At 42.8% G+C, this 18,854-nt stretch overlaps 1 protein-coding gene across 2 annotated transcripts in view; it reads right to left on the bottom strand.

The window, feature by feature from the left end:
• Positions 1 to 18,854, bottom strand: part of CACNA1S (calcium voltage-gated channel subunit alpha1 S) — a 548,608-nt gene that overhangs the window by 418,845 nt on the left and 110,909 nt on the right. For both annotated transcript variants that reach the window (XM_086923168.1, XM_086923169.1), the window contains exon 2: positions 6,079 to 6,184. In XM_086923168.1, the coding sequence (XP_086779294.1) occupies positions 6,079 to 6,184 (106 nt within the window). The remainder of the gene's footprint in view (positions 1 to 6,078; positions 6,185 to 18,854) is intronic.

The following is an 18,854-nucleotide window of genomic DNA, read 5'->3' as shown; positions in this document are numbered from 1 at the left end:
AATAACACTTTTAATTGGTGCAGAACAGTTTTACTTTCATAATGATGAAATCCCTGGTCTTGTGACCTGAAAATAACACTTCTCATTGGTTCAGGCCTTTTTTTTTTCCAAATGATGAAAGACCCCACCTTTTTTCCTTATTCTGACTTTGTCCTTTGACTGAGGAAGACCTGTTTCAGTAATAGAGAGAGAACTATTTTGTACTTTCTAATGGCTACTGTAGCTGCATCAGCTGGAGCATCTGCACCACCACCACCACCACCACCACCAGGAGGACCACCACAACAGTACATTGGTGGTCAAGAAGAGGAGGATAGGAAGAGGAAGAGGAGGATGGGAGAAGATGGCTGCCTGAACAAAATACCCTATACAAGCCCAAGTCACACATTGTATGGGAGTTTTTTTCACTCCCAGAGGGCAAGAAAAAAGTGAATGCGGCCAAGGTAACTTGCCTAATCTGTAAGGAACAACTCTCAAGGGGCAACCCAAACAAAAAGTATTCCTTTGGTAACAATACCATGATTCGACATATGATCCGTAAGCACCCTAACAACTATTCTCGTGCAGAGCTCAGGGAACTGGCCAGTAACCTCCCCCGGTCATCAAGGACCACCTCCCAAAGAAACAAACCCACTTCATCGGGACCAGAAACATCAGAGATGATGCCTTGTATTCAGCAACGATTTGCTGATTTTAAAATCACTTGTACTGCATGTGGCAAGCTTATCGCCTATGGTGAAAAGAGCGTAAAGCTCATCGTCCTTGCAGGTGACAATCACAAGTGCCCCAAAAAGAAGTAATTTTTTTCTTTTTTTCTTTTTTGCTCCAGTTGAGCCAGTTTCAATTCCCTTTTTTTTGTTTCTCCCGCTAAAAAAATACAAAAAAAATATAAAACTGTTTTGAAAAGCCAAAAAAAGTACAAAATGTTCAAAAAACATTAAAAAAATATAAAACAAAGAGGGAAATGACCATAAGGGGGCAGGGTAGACCCCCCTGACCCCCTAGGTTTGATGTGGGGGCTATAAAAGGGCGTTTTGCGCGGGGGGAGCGCCCGGTACGCGCCCGGTCCGCTCCCCGGTGTGCGTACCGGGCGCTCCCCCTGCGCAAAACGCCCTTTTATAGCCCCCACATCAAACCTAGGGGGTCAGGGGGGTCTACCCTGCCCCCTTATGGTCATTTCCCCCTTTGTTTTGGCCACCTCTTGTGTCTCGATCCTACCGAGACACAAGATGGCGGCCGCTCCGGACTGTTTCGAATGTTTACAGACACCCGAAAGCCAATCAGCTTTCCGTGCGCAAGTCGCGGGTCACGCCCGGGGCGCACCCCGGTGCCCGTACCGGGGCGCTGCCATAGATATATATATTTTTTTTAACCTAAATTACTCAAAATCCACTCTTAAGACATAGCAAAGGCAAATCGGGCTACCAGTCCCTACAATTTTGCCAAGTTTGGTGCAAATCCATTCAGCCGTTCGGGCTAAAAGTGAGTTCGACCGCCCTATGGAAATTAACATGGGGAAAACACGTTTTGGGACCCCCCTTTTATCTCGGCCCCCGCTTGACGAATCCCCCCGAAACTTTCAAGGAAGGACCGGAGCTCCGCGGGGCAAATTTAAGGAAGTTTTCAGGCAGATTCGTCAACCGGCGCCAAAGTTATTCCAAATAGAATTTTGAGATTTTGCATTGAAAAAAATCCTAACTATAACTACCTACTGGCGACCGCCAGTAGGTGATATATATATATATATATATATATATATATATATATATATATATATATATATATATATATATATATATATTTCCAAGTACAAAAGCTCCTTCTGGTCGAGTGGGCACCATGGAAGGTGGCGCATACGCCGGCGGAGCACGCCGGTAATAACTTTCCAATGCAACAGGGAATTCGGATCCCATACGCTCTCAGCAAACAAAAAACCGCCAGCTCAGATCCATCGTTAAGGGTGTTTATTCAGCAACACCATGTTTTGGCTTAAGGAAGCCTTGTTCCCGTATCTATACTACTAGTATAAAGAGAGAACAGAAACCTTTTGGCAAGGTAAACACGGGAACCACAGCGCCAATCTACACACCCAATACATTGTTGGAATGCTCAGGGTGTGTAGATGGACATAGGCGACATAAAATAAAATAAAAACGTAAATTAAAAAATTAAAATTTCAAAACAAAGTAGTCCCCTAAAACTAGCGCCGGCCGCGACGTAGCGTTGCCTGGGGCAGAAGGGGGCTGGGGGCTGAATTTCCAGATTGCGGCAGCATTGCCCGGGGCAGAAGGGGGCTGGGGGCAACATTTCAGGCTTGGGTGCAGTCCCGCCCCGGCCCCCGCCCGCCCCGACATTGCCCAGACCGCCTCCCGCCCGCCTCCTGCCTCCCGCCTGCCGCCTCCCCTTTGCCTTTGCCTTACCCGGCCGCTCCGACATTGCCCAGACCGCCTCCCGCCTCGCCTTTGCCTTACCTGAGCCGCCGCTCTTCCCCGCGCTCCGGACTTCACCGCCACTCCTCGCTGCTCGTCACCGCTCGTCACCGCTCCTCCCCGCTTGTCATCATCACGCACGTTGCGGACATCGCTAGGTCGCGGCCAGCGCTACGTCGCGGCCGGCGCTACTTTTAGGGGACTACTTTGTTTTTAAAGTTTAATTTTTTAATTTACGTTTTTTTTTAATTTTATGCAGCCTATGTCCATCTACACACCCTGGGGATTACACCAATGTATTGGGTGTGTGGATTGGCGCTGTGGTTCCCGAGTTTACCTTGCCAAAAGGTTTCTGTTCTCTCTTTATAATAGTAGTATAGATATATATTGTAATCAGCATTGATCAGCAGAATTGAAATAATTATGGTAACGTGTTTATTGTTTGCATTCTATGGACCATTAAAGGAAAAACATAATCTACCTGCATATTTCTGCACACTATGAACTACAGCATTTTTTTATCTGTTTAACATAAAAGAGATTGTAATATCTTTTTGTAAATCAATTGCTTTTTAGTGTATTCAATTATGCACTACAGATTCCCCTTTTATTCTTCATGTGTTCATTCAAACGATCTTCTATAAAAGAGCAATTCACCATGGATTTAAATGCTTTATGAGGTGACGGTGACCATGTATTATTCGGCTGGAATTGTGCTGTCTCAAATGTTAGAGAGGCCACACTGATGAGTGGGAATAAAGAATTTTCATCAACCCACATACTTTGTAACTACTACACAGTAGACTGCCTTCTTCCACCAACTCAAAGTACATTAGTTTGGTTTTATCAGAGCACACATCACATCTACTCTCAGGTACCTCTTTCCTCCCTAAGCATGTCCTTCTTTTTAACTGTCTGTCTACTTGAATAAATCAAATGTATTTTCCTTACTAATTTGCTTAGTAATTGCTCAGTAATTTCTCCTAACTTACACAATTACTGTAAAAAATAATAATTTTTGTGAGTCATCAAATGAAAGAGAATGTCAAGATTACCTATAAGCAGTCTGGGAATTACCTCCGCATGACTTTTCCTCAGTTTGTCAGTAGTGATGAGTCCTACCCACGTAAACACCAGTCTTTGGGACAAAATAAAACAGAGCCCTCCCCGATGAGTTTATTTGACATTTTCAGACCAGATGAATTTATTTATTCCAAAACTGACGAAGCAGCTCTCACACAGCATATGATACATTGGAGTCCCTCACTAGAAATGATTACAACCAGGGTAGAAGAACTACATTTTAGATCTGATCCATGTGCTCTCTGAAATGGTGAACACTTCCTAACTAAACTAGATGCTCCAAAGTTACACATTTTCGGATCTCGGAGAAAGCACCTGACCTCCCCAAAACCAGTAATACTGCCCTCCACACACCAGAGCAACAAAGATGTCCTACTTCTCCTTTTGCTGACTAAAGAAATCAGACGGCAATAGATTAAGTGAAAATGAAATGAATGATCTCTCTTGGATGTCACTGAAAGGGTTATTTTGACTTATCAGCATCCCCAGATCACTGTAGAGCTCAACCATGGAGAAGCGGAATAATGGAAAAATAGCCCGCGATACAAAACCAGAATGTGTAGCTGAGGGATGGATAACCATACCACCTAGCTCAAAGAAGCCAACTTCAGTGAGTTTCAGCACACACATCAATTCAAGTCATACTACACATAAATCTGCACTGGCTCTATGGGGACACTATCCAATAGAATATCAAAAAATACACACCAACATCCCTTTCACAATCATATCGGATGCCCCACTAAACAATATGAAAGACAACCAAATACAACATCAACAAACCATTTGAATTCTAGTCAAAAAGAATCCCAGAATCTAGATTTCAAAGTGCTTTGGTACTATTCAACTTAGGAATGCACTATACAAATGCGCCAAAAATAACTTAAAATGAAGGGACACAAAAGGTAGGTGAGGCAGAAACCGAGTTTGCTTAACATCAGTATAAGAGCAGTGAATAATGGAACTTCATAAACGGAGACTGTTGTTGATTCTGGTGAATTTTACAGTCACAGCACAAGCAGTGCAAGTTGTACTTTTTTAATAGGAGTAGTAGTGGAAGTAGATATCGTCGTTCTGTTAATCATCCATCGATGGATTACTTGAAAATGTGGTGATTTCTAGTCTAGTAAGTGTTCTTAATCTATTGGTGACATTTCAAGAATGTATGGTCTCACTGACTACCTGTTCGGCTGATAATTCATTAAAATTTAACTCTGACAAGACAGAGGTCTTGTTTTGTTTGGGTCATGATTCTCTTCAAGCTCTTCTTCAAGGTTTCAGGCCTGCATCCTTAGAAGCAGCTCCAAGTCAATTACTTATTCGCCATTTGTTTCTCCTTCATGCGACTGTTCCTCAAAACCCTTCCCTTACTTCCTGCACAAGTTCACCCACTGGTGCTGCAGGAGATGATTCTGAGTAACTTAGATTACTGTGATATAATATTTGTTGGATTAACTATGGGGTTGCTGGAACACCGCCAATGAATTCAAAATGATGCGGCAAGACACACAATAGAATGGCCTTGTTTGTCATCTACATCGATGGCCCTGAACATGCCTAACTGGCTGCCAATTTCCAAATGTTTTATTTTCAAGTTACTTCTTGTGCCTTTTATGCGTGTGGCGCTTGTTATTTCCAAAAGACCTTTTGTTACCTTCAGACCAAAAAGCTGAGATCCTCCTGTGCTCACCTGGCTATGATTCCTTGGTTCAGTGGCTCTAGTAAGAGTGATTGTACTTTTTGGTAAAAGCAGCAGAGCTTTAAACCTCTGTCTCTCGCTCTGTGAATGCTTCAGCAGCTGCCATCTTTTGTAAACCTTTGAAGACCTGGCTTTTCACACAGTCACTTGATCTGTGTATGTTAGCACCAGACCCCAAAGTCAAGTCACCTTTTCAGGTAGCAGTTACCTTCTCTAAGTTATATTTACATTACAATGCTCCATTCTCCTTGGAACCTTTGAAAGAGGTGGTAAGCAATACAACTTTGTGATTACAACACAGTCTTAACAAGCAGAACCCTAACTACCAAGTAGTGATACCTACCGCAACTCTGTAAGTGTAAACCAGCCGTGATCAGCTGCATCATCTGCAACTTCACTAAAGGTACCCTTTTCCAGCACCCCAAGTGTCGTAACCCTATGCATCCATGCAATACAGACTCAGCTCTTGCCTGTTCCGGCCCCTCAATGCCAGGTGCTAGTAACCCCACACTTCTCTGACTACCAACTATGCTTGAACCTGTCAATTCAGGCGCACCTTGTCATGTAGTGCCCGCTGTTGTCCCAGTTCAGGTATCCATGCATTCTAATCAATGAATTCAGCCTGGACCTACAGCCCGCTCCCACCCCCCACATTCTAGTAGGGATGCTGCATGCAGCTGTCAGTCAACTTTCCTACTCCCTGATACTACTGTGCTGCAGCCACCAGCTGCAAGAGAGACACTATTCTTTACGGGACGTGCAGCCATTTTTCTGATATTATGTTCCCTGTTTGTAGAATTTCCAGAGCCTAGTTCACAGCATCACATAAACACATCGCATCAAGTGCAAAGAAAGGAAGTGTCTTACCAGGCTGGAGTTGGAGGAGTTGGTGTCATCTTCGGGCATGGGCAGGAACACGGCCAGGGCGATGCAGTTGGCGAAGATGGTCATGAGAATGATGATCTCGAAGGGTCTGATGTCTGAGGTTAAGGCAAAGAACACAGAAGGATCCCCCCTACTCCACACATATAAGAGGAAAGTGAACCTTGTAAAGGGAAGTGAACTGCAGACAGGAGCATCCCTAACACCATATACCAGATATGCAAGCCTCCGAGGGAAGACCAGTGCTGCACAGCACAAACAGACAGCACGAAGGACAAGCACAGCAAGGCGGGAATGCTCATACCATCAAAGTACTTGAATGTTAATCTGTCGCCATTCAGGGGAGTGCTGATGTGCATTATCCAATCGAAAAAGGTGAGATGGTGCTTTTGAAAAGAAAAGCAATAGGTAATGAATATCGTTAAGGCAATCAAAAGGGTAGCAAAGTTACTTTGAAGCCAAGGTATAAAGTACGGGGAAAGGGGCTGTGACGACACAAGAGCAAAATAAGCGCATCTCCGAGCACTGCCAGAGCCAACCATGAATACAGCCACCAGTACACGTCACTTCAGTGTTGCGTGATGGACACAAGGCAGAGGAGTGTAAAATGGAGGGCGGGAGGGTTTAAGGAAAGGAGGGGAGGTGGTCAGAATACTAAACCAGTGGTCTTCAAAACATTTAGGGCCAGATGTATGACCAGCAAAATTGTGCCTCGCAAATGCGACACATTTGCGTGTCGCAATTTCGAGGTGCAATTTGCCATGTACAACAGTGTGTTTAACACTGTTTGCGATTCCCAATGGGGTCACAAATTGCAAGACGCATTAATATTAATGAGCCTCTCGCAATTTGCGAGCCCATTGGGAATGACAGGCCCTCCCAGGTATGGTGGCCTGCTGGGCTCAGCAGACCACCATGCCTGGGACTACTTTTAAATGAAGCAGTTTAAAAATAAAAAAAATACAGCCAGTATTCTTTAACCCGTTGACCGCGGCTGGAATTCCACTGCGGTGCGGGTGATTTATTACTGGGCGTGGTCAGGACAGCCCCCGGTCGTCCTCCGCACATGCCCACGGTGACGTCGTTTCATTTTTTAGAGGCAGGTAGTGGTCCCTGTGACCACTGCCTGCCTTTAAAAAATATTTTTAGAGACAGTCACGAAGTGAAAGGGGTCCCCTGGGGACCTCTTCCAAATTGCTTCTGCATTACCACCTTCTTGATGAGGGTAGTAATTTGCAAGTGTTTTGTGACCTCAATTGCGGTCACAAAACATTCATACTTTGCGACTCGCTATTTAGGAATTGTACATGGCCCTGGGCCATTTTGCATGCACAAACGGGTCACAAAGCCATTTGCGCATGTATTTTAGGGCCGTACATCTGACCCCCTAATGCATACAGAAAATAAAATGGTCAAGCCTCTCAAAATAACGAATCTATTTTTCTCACAATGAGTAGGTAAAATAAACACAGAAATGAAAGTAAAAATTATAGTGAAGCATGAAGGAACACCCTAAGATTAGTGTAGACATAACTGATACCTGTAATGCTTTTCAAGTTAATACAACAACTATGCAGTGTAAATCATAACAAGCAGTCAACCATTAAGGGCATTTGGGGGTCAGTGGAGTTTAAAAGAAAGTTCAGAACACTTGGTTCTGAATGGCTTTGTTGCAATAAATTCTGATTAATTAAAAAAATATTCTGTATGAAGGGACACGAAATGTCTAAGGGACTTTGGGGGCGCATGCCAGAAGTTTTCAACAGAACATTCTTCGGTTTTATTTTCTTATATTAAGTGAAAAAGCTGTCAATTGGTCTTGCTTTCGACAACTCCTATATCTACAACTTACATTTTAGTCAATGGCATTCTCTACGCTGGGATTGGATTGTTGGGCGCACACTTACAATTTTCAAAGTGAAAGTCCAAAATGTAATGCGCTGTGGGCTAGACGTTATGACTGGATAAAAAGCTCCACACATCACCCGGGTCACTTAGCAGGTATGGGTATATTTAACATTTTAGACGTTGCAGAGATGTTCGATTAGCCCTTAACCACAGCAAACGACATTAGCCACAAACTACCGACCAACCTTGGAGTAATGTGCCTAGTGTGATTCTTTATCAGACCGAGCACAGGGATTACTTCGAGGGGTTCTCCTTTCAGAAAATCTAGCCTCTGTTTAACAGAAGTTTGTTACAAATATATTGGCTTCAAGGCCGTGGGTTTACCAGGCAGTTCTGAAAAGGGACTCATTAGATATTTTAATACTGTATGTGGCAATTAGAAAAAATGTGCTCCGAAGAGGGATGGGTTGGATGGCTAAAGGTACCGTTCTAAGTGCCCACCGAGACGCGTATTCTATGCCTTATTTGGTGCGTTGTGAACCACTCGGTGAAATATGAGCGCTTTTCAACTGCTGATTATTTTGTTTCGAACGTGCTATATATAAAAGGCAGCTAATCATGACCCTGCATCACCCATCCACTTTTTAGGTGTGAACTCCGTTGATGCTTAAAGATGGAACAAAGAAAATCGGATATTTGCATAAAGTAGGAAAGGTCAATGGGTATCAGTGGTGGTGATCCATTGATTATTGACTGTTCTCTAAACCTCATAGCAGGCCTGTGTTTTATACGGACAATTAAAAGTCCTTGTTAAAAAAATCATTTACAGTGTAATTCCGAAAGGCTAAATTGACTACAATACATTTGGCTTTGCATTTTATTCTATAGATTACATTTAATAGGACACCTAAAGCACCTAAAGCACCTAAAGACTGTTTTGTAACACTTTAAACAATCTTGAGAAGCAGAAAGAGAAAGAGAGAGAGAGAAATAGAAAGAGCGAGCGAGTGAGAGAGGGAGAGAGAGAGAGAGAGAGAGAGAGAGGGAGAGAGAGAGAGAAAGAGAGAGAGAGAGAGAGAGAGGACGGTACTAAGCAGCTGCGGCCCGTGCAGGTAAGAGAGGTGGGGCCGGGTTGGGGGATTTTGAACAGTTGACCAAAGGAGAAATTTAAATAAATACTTAATTTTCCCTTGGCGGCGTCAGTCAAAATCCACTCCCCACCCAGCCCTGCCACCCCATCGCTCTTAGCTGCACAGGCAGCAGCTGGTACCAAGTGGTGTTCTCCTTTGACCTTCCACCCAGTCAGAATGTGACTGACCAAAGGAATTTCAGGTAGACCATCACAGGGTGAACAAGGTTCACCATGTTTTCTTTAATTAAGCATGGGTCTGTTTCATTGCACAATAGGTTTGTCCTGAGGCCCCTCGGATAGAATAAGGGCTCCTATATACACATCCCCATTCATTCTTCCTTGAAATCCCTTTGTGTCCCTGATGAGAGGGAGGTGTGTCAGGAGATAGGTAGCCACTTGTTATGTTGCCCTTTAATTCCTTTAGAATGTTTCTGTATGTATTCTACTGTATCCTAGTTTCCCCTCCCTAGCAACTATGGTAGTTGCTGATTAAGAAGTCCTGTGTAGGTTGTTCCCTACCTTGCTCCTGTGTTCCTTCAATAAACTACACTTCTAATCCTATTTGTGTGGTTTCAACTTTACAATTTTGGCGACTTGGCTTCAAGGAACACCAGGAATCTGAAGAACCCAACTCTACTATTATTTTTCATTTTCTACAATTCCGTTATTTCCCATTTACATGGAGAAAAGGCTTCAAAAGAACTAATTTTCTTTATTCTGAAGAGGAAATTTCATCTGCTCAAGTCTACTATTTATTACAGTTGATTTTCCAAGATTTCATCGTTTTAAGCCTTTCAGCAAGAACTTTGTGAGTAAAAGCTCTGCAAGAACTTCGTGAGTAACTTTTACTTATTTGCGCACTCCAGCGGCTAACATTCTTTCCTCGCACCCCAGCGAACATTATTCTGTCCGTTTTGCATCTTTGACTTTTTACTCATTTCCGAGGCTTAAAGTTACTGTGCTTGCATCTTTTAAAAACACAGCGAGACCGTTACCTTCTGCGCGACATTCTCCTTCAGCGCGCTCTGAACTGGCTCGCCCTCCATTTCTCTCTCTGCCACTTGTGACGTTACCGACGTACCTCGTCAAGCTACGTTGCTCGTCAAGTTGAGCGCGTCATGACGTCTTAAAAAGCGCTTCACGCATGGACGCTTCAAGAATAGGAAATTATCTCCATGACAACACAGTAGCGCGCTCCACGCATTGACGCTTCAGAGAAAGGAAATCATCTCCATGACAACACAGTAACGCTTCGCTTTTCTTAACGCGTTTGAAGAGCGTTTTTGAGTATATCCGCTCATTAATTAAACGGAATTGTCTAATTCTTTTTACAAGTACTGAAAAATAATTTAAATAAGTTTAATAAGTAATTTTCTCAACTTACTTATTTTCGTTTTTCATTATTTTAAAAGCGTTCTATTCTCAAGCAATCCTGTTGCACCTGTCTTCTGGAAACTCCAAGTAAGATTTATTTATTTATTTATCACTCATCTAATTCACAATGACTTCTCAAAACTTCACAATTCAATCACCACAACCCTTTTGGCCCTCTGGTTTGGAACCTTGTATGAAATGGCTTCAATGGAAAGCGTATTTTATGAACTTTATTGACACTATTGATGAGGATGGTAAAATGAAACCTGAAAGAAAGAAAAAACTATTTTTACACTCATTAGGTGCTGGTGGTCTTAAAGTTTATGAAGAAATGCCTAAAAGTGGTGGTAGTGGTGATTCTAATGTTTTTGATGACATTCTAAAAGACTTTGACAGTCATTTTTCGCCAAAGGTTTGTATAGGTATTACTCGTTACAAGTTTTTTCACAGGAAACAAAGACCTGGAGAAAACATTGACGTTTATATTGCTGAACTTAAAAAAATAGCTGAAGATTGTAAATTCGACCATCTTCAAGAACAGTTTATCAGAGACCAAGTAGTTATGCATGCTTCTGATCCTTCCATTCAGGACAGACTTTGGATAAACGGAGATTCAGACCTCAAAGATATATTAGCCATTGTCAGAAAGGCAGAACTTTCTGGTCGAAGCTCTAAAGCTATTAAAAATGAAGTAAAGGCTATTTCTGATTCTAAAACTACTAGCGATCAAACTGTTTCAAAAGTTCAAGGAAAATCCAACTATAAGCAAAAACTTCAATATAAAAACAAACCTACTGAATTTAAAAAGAATGATAATTTAAAATGCTTTCGTTGTGGGAGCAGTTCTCACTTAGCTAATTACAAGTTTTGTCCAGCATTGAAGGAAAAGTGTTCTAATTGCAGTTTAATTGGACATTACTCCAGAGCTTGCAATAGACTGAAAAGTAAAAAAGTTAAAATTGTTTATGATTCATCTTCTGACGATGAAGAAGATTTAAGTAACAAAGTTATGCATTGTTATGTTGATAATGATTGCGTGAAGAGTATTACTCCTTGCTCTATGAATGAGACCTGCATACCTAAACCCCTTGAGAAAGTTTACATTTTTAATATTAATGACTCAGGGAAAAGGAATGTCCTTAAGAAGCCTATTTGTAATATGCTTATCGGTGGGGTCCCTATTGATATTTATGCTGACTCCGGTTCCCCATATACTATTATCAATGAAAATGTTTGGAATTCTAAATTTGTTCGTTATTTAGGAAATGATCTCTATTCTCCTGACATCTCTGCTGAAGGATTTTCTGGTGGTAAGATCGATGTAATTGGTTACAAACCTTTATTATTCAAGTTTAAAGGTAGAGAATCCTTGTGCAAATTGTATGTTGCTAAAGTTGGACCTTCTGTCCTAGGATGGAGAGATCAGTGGGATTTAGATATTGTTTTGAATCCCAACAGTCCAGATCCTGTTTTAGTTATTAATGAGGGAACTGAAATTGGTGATGCTATGCTTAAAAAATTTCCTAAAGTTTTTAGTGGTAAAATCGGAAATTTTCAAGGTTTTTCCCACCACATCGTCCTGAAAGATAATGCTAACCCTAAAATTTTTAAAGCCAGAAACATTCCTATTCTGGTTCGGGGCGATGTTGAAAAAGAATTAGAAAAACTTGTCAAAGAAGACATTATTGAACCAATAGAGTCCTCTAATTGGATTTCTCCAGTAGTTATCGCAAGGCGTGCCAATGGCAAAATCCGTCTTTGCGTGGACCTCCGCCACTTAAATGAGAATATTGTCGTAGACAAATTCCCATTACCCAAAATTAATGAAATGCTGTCTCTAGTTAATGGTGCTATGTATTTTTCCACAATAGATTTATCCTCCGCATACCATCAGATTTCCCTAGACACTGAGAGTAGACAACTTACTGCGTTCATCACTCCCATGGGGTGTTTCCAATTTAAACGCATGCCATTTGGTTTAGCGTCTGCCGCTGCCATTTTCCAGCGCATCATGCACCAACTTTTTGGGAAACATCCTAAGGTTAAATTCTTTCAGGATGATATTCTAGTTTACGGTAAAGATAAAGATGAACATAATACCATCCTAGAAGAAGTTCTAGGCATTCTTGAGAATAAGGGTTTAACCATTGAATATTCTAAATGCCATTTTGCAGTCAAATCTGTGACTTATCTTGGACACGTGTTGTGTTGTGATGGTGTTTCAACCAAGGCTAAGTTAGTTGATGCCATAAAAGATGCTCCTCCTCCCACCAGTAGAGATGATGTAAGATCATTTCTAGGAATGGTAGAATTTTATTCTAAATTTGTTAAAAATTTCTCATCCAAAGTATTCAATATTAGACAACTCCTAAAAAGCAAAGTTAAATTTGAATGGTCTCCTTTTTGTGAAGATGAGTTCAACAGTATCAAACTAGACATCATTAATGCTCCTGTGTTATGCCCTTTTGATTTAGATCTAAGTTCTGTAGTCACAGTGGATGCTAGTAATAAAGGCCTGGGAAGTGTTTTATCTCAAATTGACAGCTCAGGTAAAGAACGCATTGTAGCATTTGCGTCAAGAGCACTTTCTGTTCCGGAGAGTAAATTCTCAGTTATTGAGAAGGAAACTTTAGCTGTAGTATGGGCTCTTGAGCACTTTCGCAGTTTTGTATGGGGAAGGGAGTGTATTGTGCGATCAGACCATAAACCTCTCACTAAACTCCTTTCTACTGAAGGCCTTTACAATGCCACTGCTAGAATTGCAAGAATGTCCATGCGGCTACAAGATTTTATTGTTAAAATTGAATATCTACCTGGTAAAAGCAATGTTATTGCTGACTTTCTCTCCCGGATGCCTACTGATCTACAAGAATGTGAAGTGAATGAGTGGGATTCCCTTCATGTCGCTTATATTCTTGATAGTAATCCCTTTTGCATAGATAAAAAGTTGTGGAAGGATGATTATCTTAAAGACAATATTTTAATTTCTGTTATCTCCTTAATTCGGGAAGGTTGGACAGATAAGAAAGATTTATCGTCCGATCTTAAGCCCTATTGGGAGGTTAGAAATGAACTAACTGTTTGTGATGATACAATTTTTAGAGGTTGAAAAAGCCATTCCTCCTTCTTCTTTAAGGAAAGGCATTATTGACCTGTGTCACAAAGATCATTGTGGTATTGTGAAAACCAAACAAAATGTTAAACAATGGTATTGGTGGCCAGGTATTGATGTTCTTACAGAAAGAATCGTTCGTGAATGCGTCACTTGTGCCAATTCTGATAAAGTTCTCAATACGCTCAAACCCGACATGTGTGAACCCTTGGTTCCAGAGGGTCCTTGGCATACTGTTGCCATAGACATTATGGGACCAATTGGAGACGATCATAAATTTATAATCTCTATGATTGATGTATTTTCTAGATGGCCCAATATCACCATTGTAGACAAGGTTGATTCTTCTTCTGTTTTGAATTTTATTGACAGAGTTTTCATTGAAGAAGGCCTGCCCAACCAAGTCATTAGTGATAATGGCGTTCAGTTCACGTCCAAATTAACTAAATCCTATTTTGAGCGTGTAGGTATTGTCCATAAGACTACCTCTCTTTACAACCCAAGTGGTAATGGACTTTGCGAGAGGTTCAACAGGGTCTTGAAGAATGCAATACAAATAGCTGTACAAAATGGTGAGGATTGGGAAACCTCAGCCTTCAAAGCTGTCTGGTCCTATAGGACCAATATTCATGATGCCTTAAAAATGTCTCCTTTTGAGATCATGAGAGGTCGTGTTGCCAGAACTAAATGTAATCCCAAATGGTTACACAAAAAATCTTGTTTAGACATTTGCATGAATAAAGTCAGATCTGATGTTATTGATAAACACCTAGAGTATAAGAGAAATTTTGATAAGAAATGTTGCTCTAGCACTGCCGATGTTAATGTTGGTATGTGGGTTAAGGTAAAAAAAACCTGGAAAGTCCGTAAGGGGGATTCCCAGTTTTCTGAACCTATTATGGTCAAGAAAATACTTCGCAATGCTGTCCTTCTTAGCGACGGTAAAGTGTGAAGTCTTAAAAGAATTGCCATCTACAGAGGAAAAAATTGTCTAACTGATGACTCTGTTATTTCTCCTAATCCATCTTGTACTACCACTCCTAATTCTACTCCTTGTGAGGATCATGGGGGTTTTAGTGTTTCTGAAAATCTTTCCTCCAATTCAAACCCTTCCTCCTCCGATGTAATTAATGTTCCTCCCTCTAGTGTTCCTGCTACCCTTGATTCTATTCCACCGAATCATGATTTCAATTCAACATCTGTTAATGAACTTCCATGTAGTAGTGATGTATTTGTAAACCGGAAACGCATTTGCTCTAAACCCAAGTGGCTAGAAGACTTTGTTTGCTGATTGTTTTATTTTTTGTTTTCCTTCTTTTCTCCATTTATAAAAGGGGAAGATGTGTTATGTTGCCCTTTAATTCCTTTAGAATGTTTCTGTATGTATTCTACTGTATCCTAGTTTCCCCTCCCTAGCAACTATGGTAGTTGCTGATGAAGAAGTCCTGTGTAGGTTGTTCCCTACCTTGCTCCTGTGTTCCTTCAATAAACTACACTTCTAATCCTATTTGTGTGGTTTCAACTTTACACCACTGGTGTATATATTCCAAATATCGGGCAGTTAGGTGCTCCTCCTACAGGCAAACTGTCAGGAATATCTGCTCCCTGTGCTAGTTCACAAGAAGACACCCAGTTACAGAAATCTCTGTCACTAGAAGCCTTAACAGATAGTTCATCAACATTGTAAGCAATGTTTGATTGTGAAATGTATATAGCTCTGTTTAAGGGAGAGTGACAAGGGATAATATAAAAGATGGAGGAAGTGGGAGGTTAGAAGAGAAAGCCTTGACAAGGAAGGAAACGATGGATGGACAGATATCAAACTGGGCCGACTCCAGCTCCCCTCCCCTGATTCCTAAAACCTACCCTCCTCCCTGAAAAACGACCCCCCCCCTCCAAGACCCGGCCCCAGCCCCACTTATCTCACCACGTACCCTCCCTCTTCCTGATCATCCTTCCTCTTCCTGCCTTCCTCTCTCGCCCATCACTCTGCATCTAGACCGCGCATTGCCTTAACCACGCACAGCATATGCATGGTTATGGGAAGAGTGGTTCTGCTTGCGGGCAATCAGCGCGCGACTGAGCAGACATTGTTAAGGCTGTTTCCCTGCAGAAGATGCTGCTGTTCAATAGATGAAACGGATTGTTTGACCCAGAAGTGCTACTATACCTGATCTTTTATAGTGGGTGTAAACCACAGTTGGATGGACTGTTCCATACATATTCATGCAACAAATATAACTGCAATGCATGCAGTTTAGATATGCGTTTGTGGCTAGAAGACATGATTAAACACAAAATATTTCTGTCGCTTTCTCTCTCTCTCTGTTCCTGTCTCTCTGGTCCACCTCCCATGAGCAATGCTTAACAAAGGTCGGAGGCTAGGTATTTAGCAGTTGACGGTGGGCGGTAGCAGTGACACCGATTGGTTACAAACATTTCTTATGTATATATTTTCCAGAAGTATTCCTGATAATCTATTTAGGGTAAATATAGAAAACAAGTACAAGGGACACACAGTTTTGCTACACTTTGCGAGACCAACCACTCAAGTCCACCCAAGCATATCGAATATTTTTTCAATTTACCAATCGATTGGGAGAGTATGACCAGAATTTCCAAAACTTTAAGGGTCTGCTTACCAGAAAACGACCTCTGTTTGTTTGTCAGTTTCATTGGTTGAATTAAACAAGCATTTGCAATGCAATAGGTCTCGCATTAGGAAAGTTTGAACTATTGGTATTGTAAATGACAATTTTTTTATTCATGTGTTGGTTTTGAAAATAGCGCAATTAATAGCTTTGTCATTTACAATGCCAATAGTTTTAACTTTTGCAAACGTGACACCTATAGCATTTGTAATGCAATATGTGTTGTATTTACATGACTTAGATGTATTAGCCCCTTCGCTGCGGTGGCTATTCCGCCGCAGCGCTAAGGGGGTGGGGCGGCCGCGCGGCGGTTCCGTGCTTGTGACGGAACCGCTCCGTCACGGCTCGCGGGTGAGCTGTGCTTGTGACGGAACGGTTCCGTCACGGCCCGCCCGTTCTTTAGAACGTTAGCGCAGGCGCGGCATTCGTGCCGCGCAGGCGCGGCGGCAGGGCCGTGACGGAACAGTTCCGTCACCAGCACAGCCCACCCGTGGCTCGTGACGGAACGGTTCCGTCACGAGCATGGAAGAGGTTAATATTACAAATAACAATGGCTTTTATTTTTTTTAATAACTAATACTTAAATAACTGGTATTGTCATTTATAATGGCAATAGCTTAAACTTTTGTAAATAACTTTTGGGAAGATTATGTTCAGTGTATTTTATTGTGATGAAAATCCAAGAACAGAAGTGAAACATTAACATCTTTTTGTGACATTTGTAAAAAAGATTGAAACATTGGAGAACATATTAGAACCAGTTGTTGTTGAATGGTTGCACAGAGTGATGCTGTGGCGTTCAGTGGTGCCGAGTGATGCTGTGGCCTTCTGTGGTGCTGAGTGATGCTGTGGCCTTCAGTGGTGCTGTCATGCTGTGGCGTTCAGTGGTGCTGAGTGATGCTGTGGCATTCAGTGGTGCTGAGTGATGCTGTGGCATTCAGTGGTGCTGAGTGTTGCTGTGGCGTTGATTGATGCTGTGGCATTGAGTGATGCTGTGGCATTGAGTGATGCTGTGGCGTTGAGTGGTGCTGAGTGATGCTGTGGCGTTGAGTGATGCTGTGGCATTGAGTGCTGCTGTGGCATTGAGTGATGCTGTAGCTTTTAGTGATGCTGTGGCATTGAGTGATGCTGAGGCATTGAGTGATGCTGTGGCGTTGAGTGATGCTGTGATGTTGAGTGATGCTGTGACGTTGAGTGGTGCTGTGGCGTTGAGTGGTGCTGTTGTGTTGAGTGGTGCTGTGGCATTGAGTGGTGCTGTGGCATTGAGTGGTGATGTGGCATTGAGTGGTGCTTTGGCATTGAGTGGTGCTGTGGTGTTGAGTGGTGCTGTGGTGTTGAGTGGTGCTGTGGTGCTGAGTGGTGCTGTGGCATTGAGTGGTGCTGTGGCATTGAGTGGTGCTGTGGTGTTGAGTGGTGCTGTGCCATTGAGTGGTGCTGAGTAATGCTGTAGCGTTGAGTGATGCTGTCGCATTGAGTGATGCTGTGGTGTTGAGTGATGCTGTGGCGTTGAGTGATGCTGTGGCATTGAGTGATGCTGTGGCATTGAGTAATGCTGTGGCATTGAGGGATGCTGTGCGCTGAGTGGTGCTGTGTCGTTGAGTGGCGTTGTGGCTTTGAGTGGTGCTGTGGTTCAGGGGTGCTGTGGCATTCAGTTCTGCTGAGTGATTCTGTGGAACTGAGTGATTGTGGCGTTGAGTGTTGCTGTGGTGTTGAGTGTTGCTGTGGTGTTGAGTGGTGCTGTAGTGTTGAGTGGTTCTGTGGCATTGAGTGGTGCTGTGGCATTTAGTGGTGCTGAGTGATGCTGTGTCGTTGATTGATGCTGTGTCGTTGAGTGATGCTGTGGTGTTGAGTGATGCTGTGGTGTTGAGTGATGCTGTGGTGTTGAGTGATGCTGTTGCGTTGAGTGATGCTGTTTCGTTGAGTGGTGCTGTGGCAATGAGTGGTGCTGAGTGATGCTGTGGCATTGAGTGATGCTGGGGCTTTGAGTAATGATGTGGCATTGAGTGATGCTGTGGCATTGAGTGATGCTGTGGTGCTTAGTGGTGCTGTGGCGCTGAGTGGTGCTGTGGCGTTGAGTGGTGCTGTGGCGTTGAGTGGTGCTGTGGTGTTGAGTAGTGCTGTGGCATTGAGTGGTGCTGTGGCGTGCTGTGGCATTGAGTGATGCTGTGGCATTGAGTGGTGCTGTGGCATGCTGTGGCATTGAGTGATACTGTGGCATTGAGTAGTGCTGTGGCGTTGAGTGGTGCTGAGTGATGCTGTTGCGTTGAGTGATGCTGTGGCTTTTAGTAATGCTGTGGCATTGAGTGATGCTGTGGCGTTGAGTGATGCTGTGGCGCTGAGTGGTGCTGTGGCATTGAGTGGTGCTGTGGCATTGAGTGGTGCTTTGGCATTGATTGGTGCTGTGGTGTTGAGTGGTGCTGTGTCATTGATTGGTGCTGTGGAGTTGAATGGTGCTGTGGCGTTGAGTGGCATTGAGTGGTGCTGTGGCATTGAGTGATGCTGTGGCATTGAGGGATGCTGTGGCGTTGAGGGATGCTGTGGCATTGAGGGATGCTGTGGCGTTGAGGGATGCTGTGGCATTGAGGGCTGCTGTGGCGTTGAGGGATGCTGTGGCATTGAGGGATGCTGTGGTGTTGAGTGGTGC

Source organism: Lissotriton vulgaris, chromosome 5, assembly GCF_964263255.1.
Source record: "Lissotriton vulgaris chromosome 5, aLisVul1.2, whole genome shotgun sequence".
NCBI classification, from domain to species: Eukaryota; Metazoa; Chordata; class Amphibia; order Caudata; family Salamandridae; genus Lissotriton; species Lissotriton vulgaris.
The sequence above is the reverse complement of the archived record's forward strand: the minus strand, read 5'-3'. Positions and strand labels throughout refer to the sequence as shown.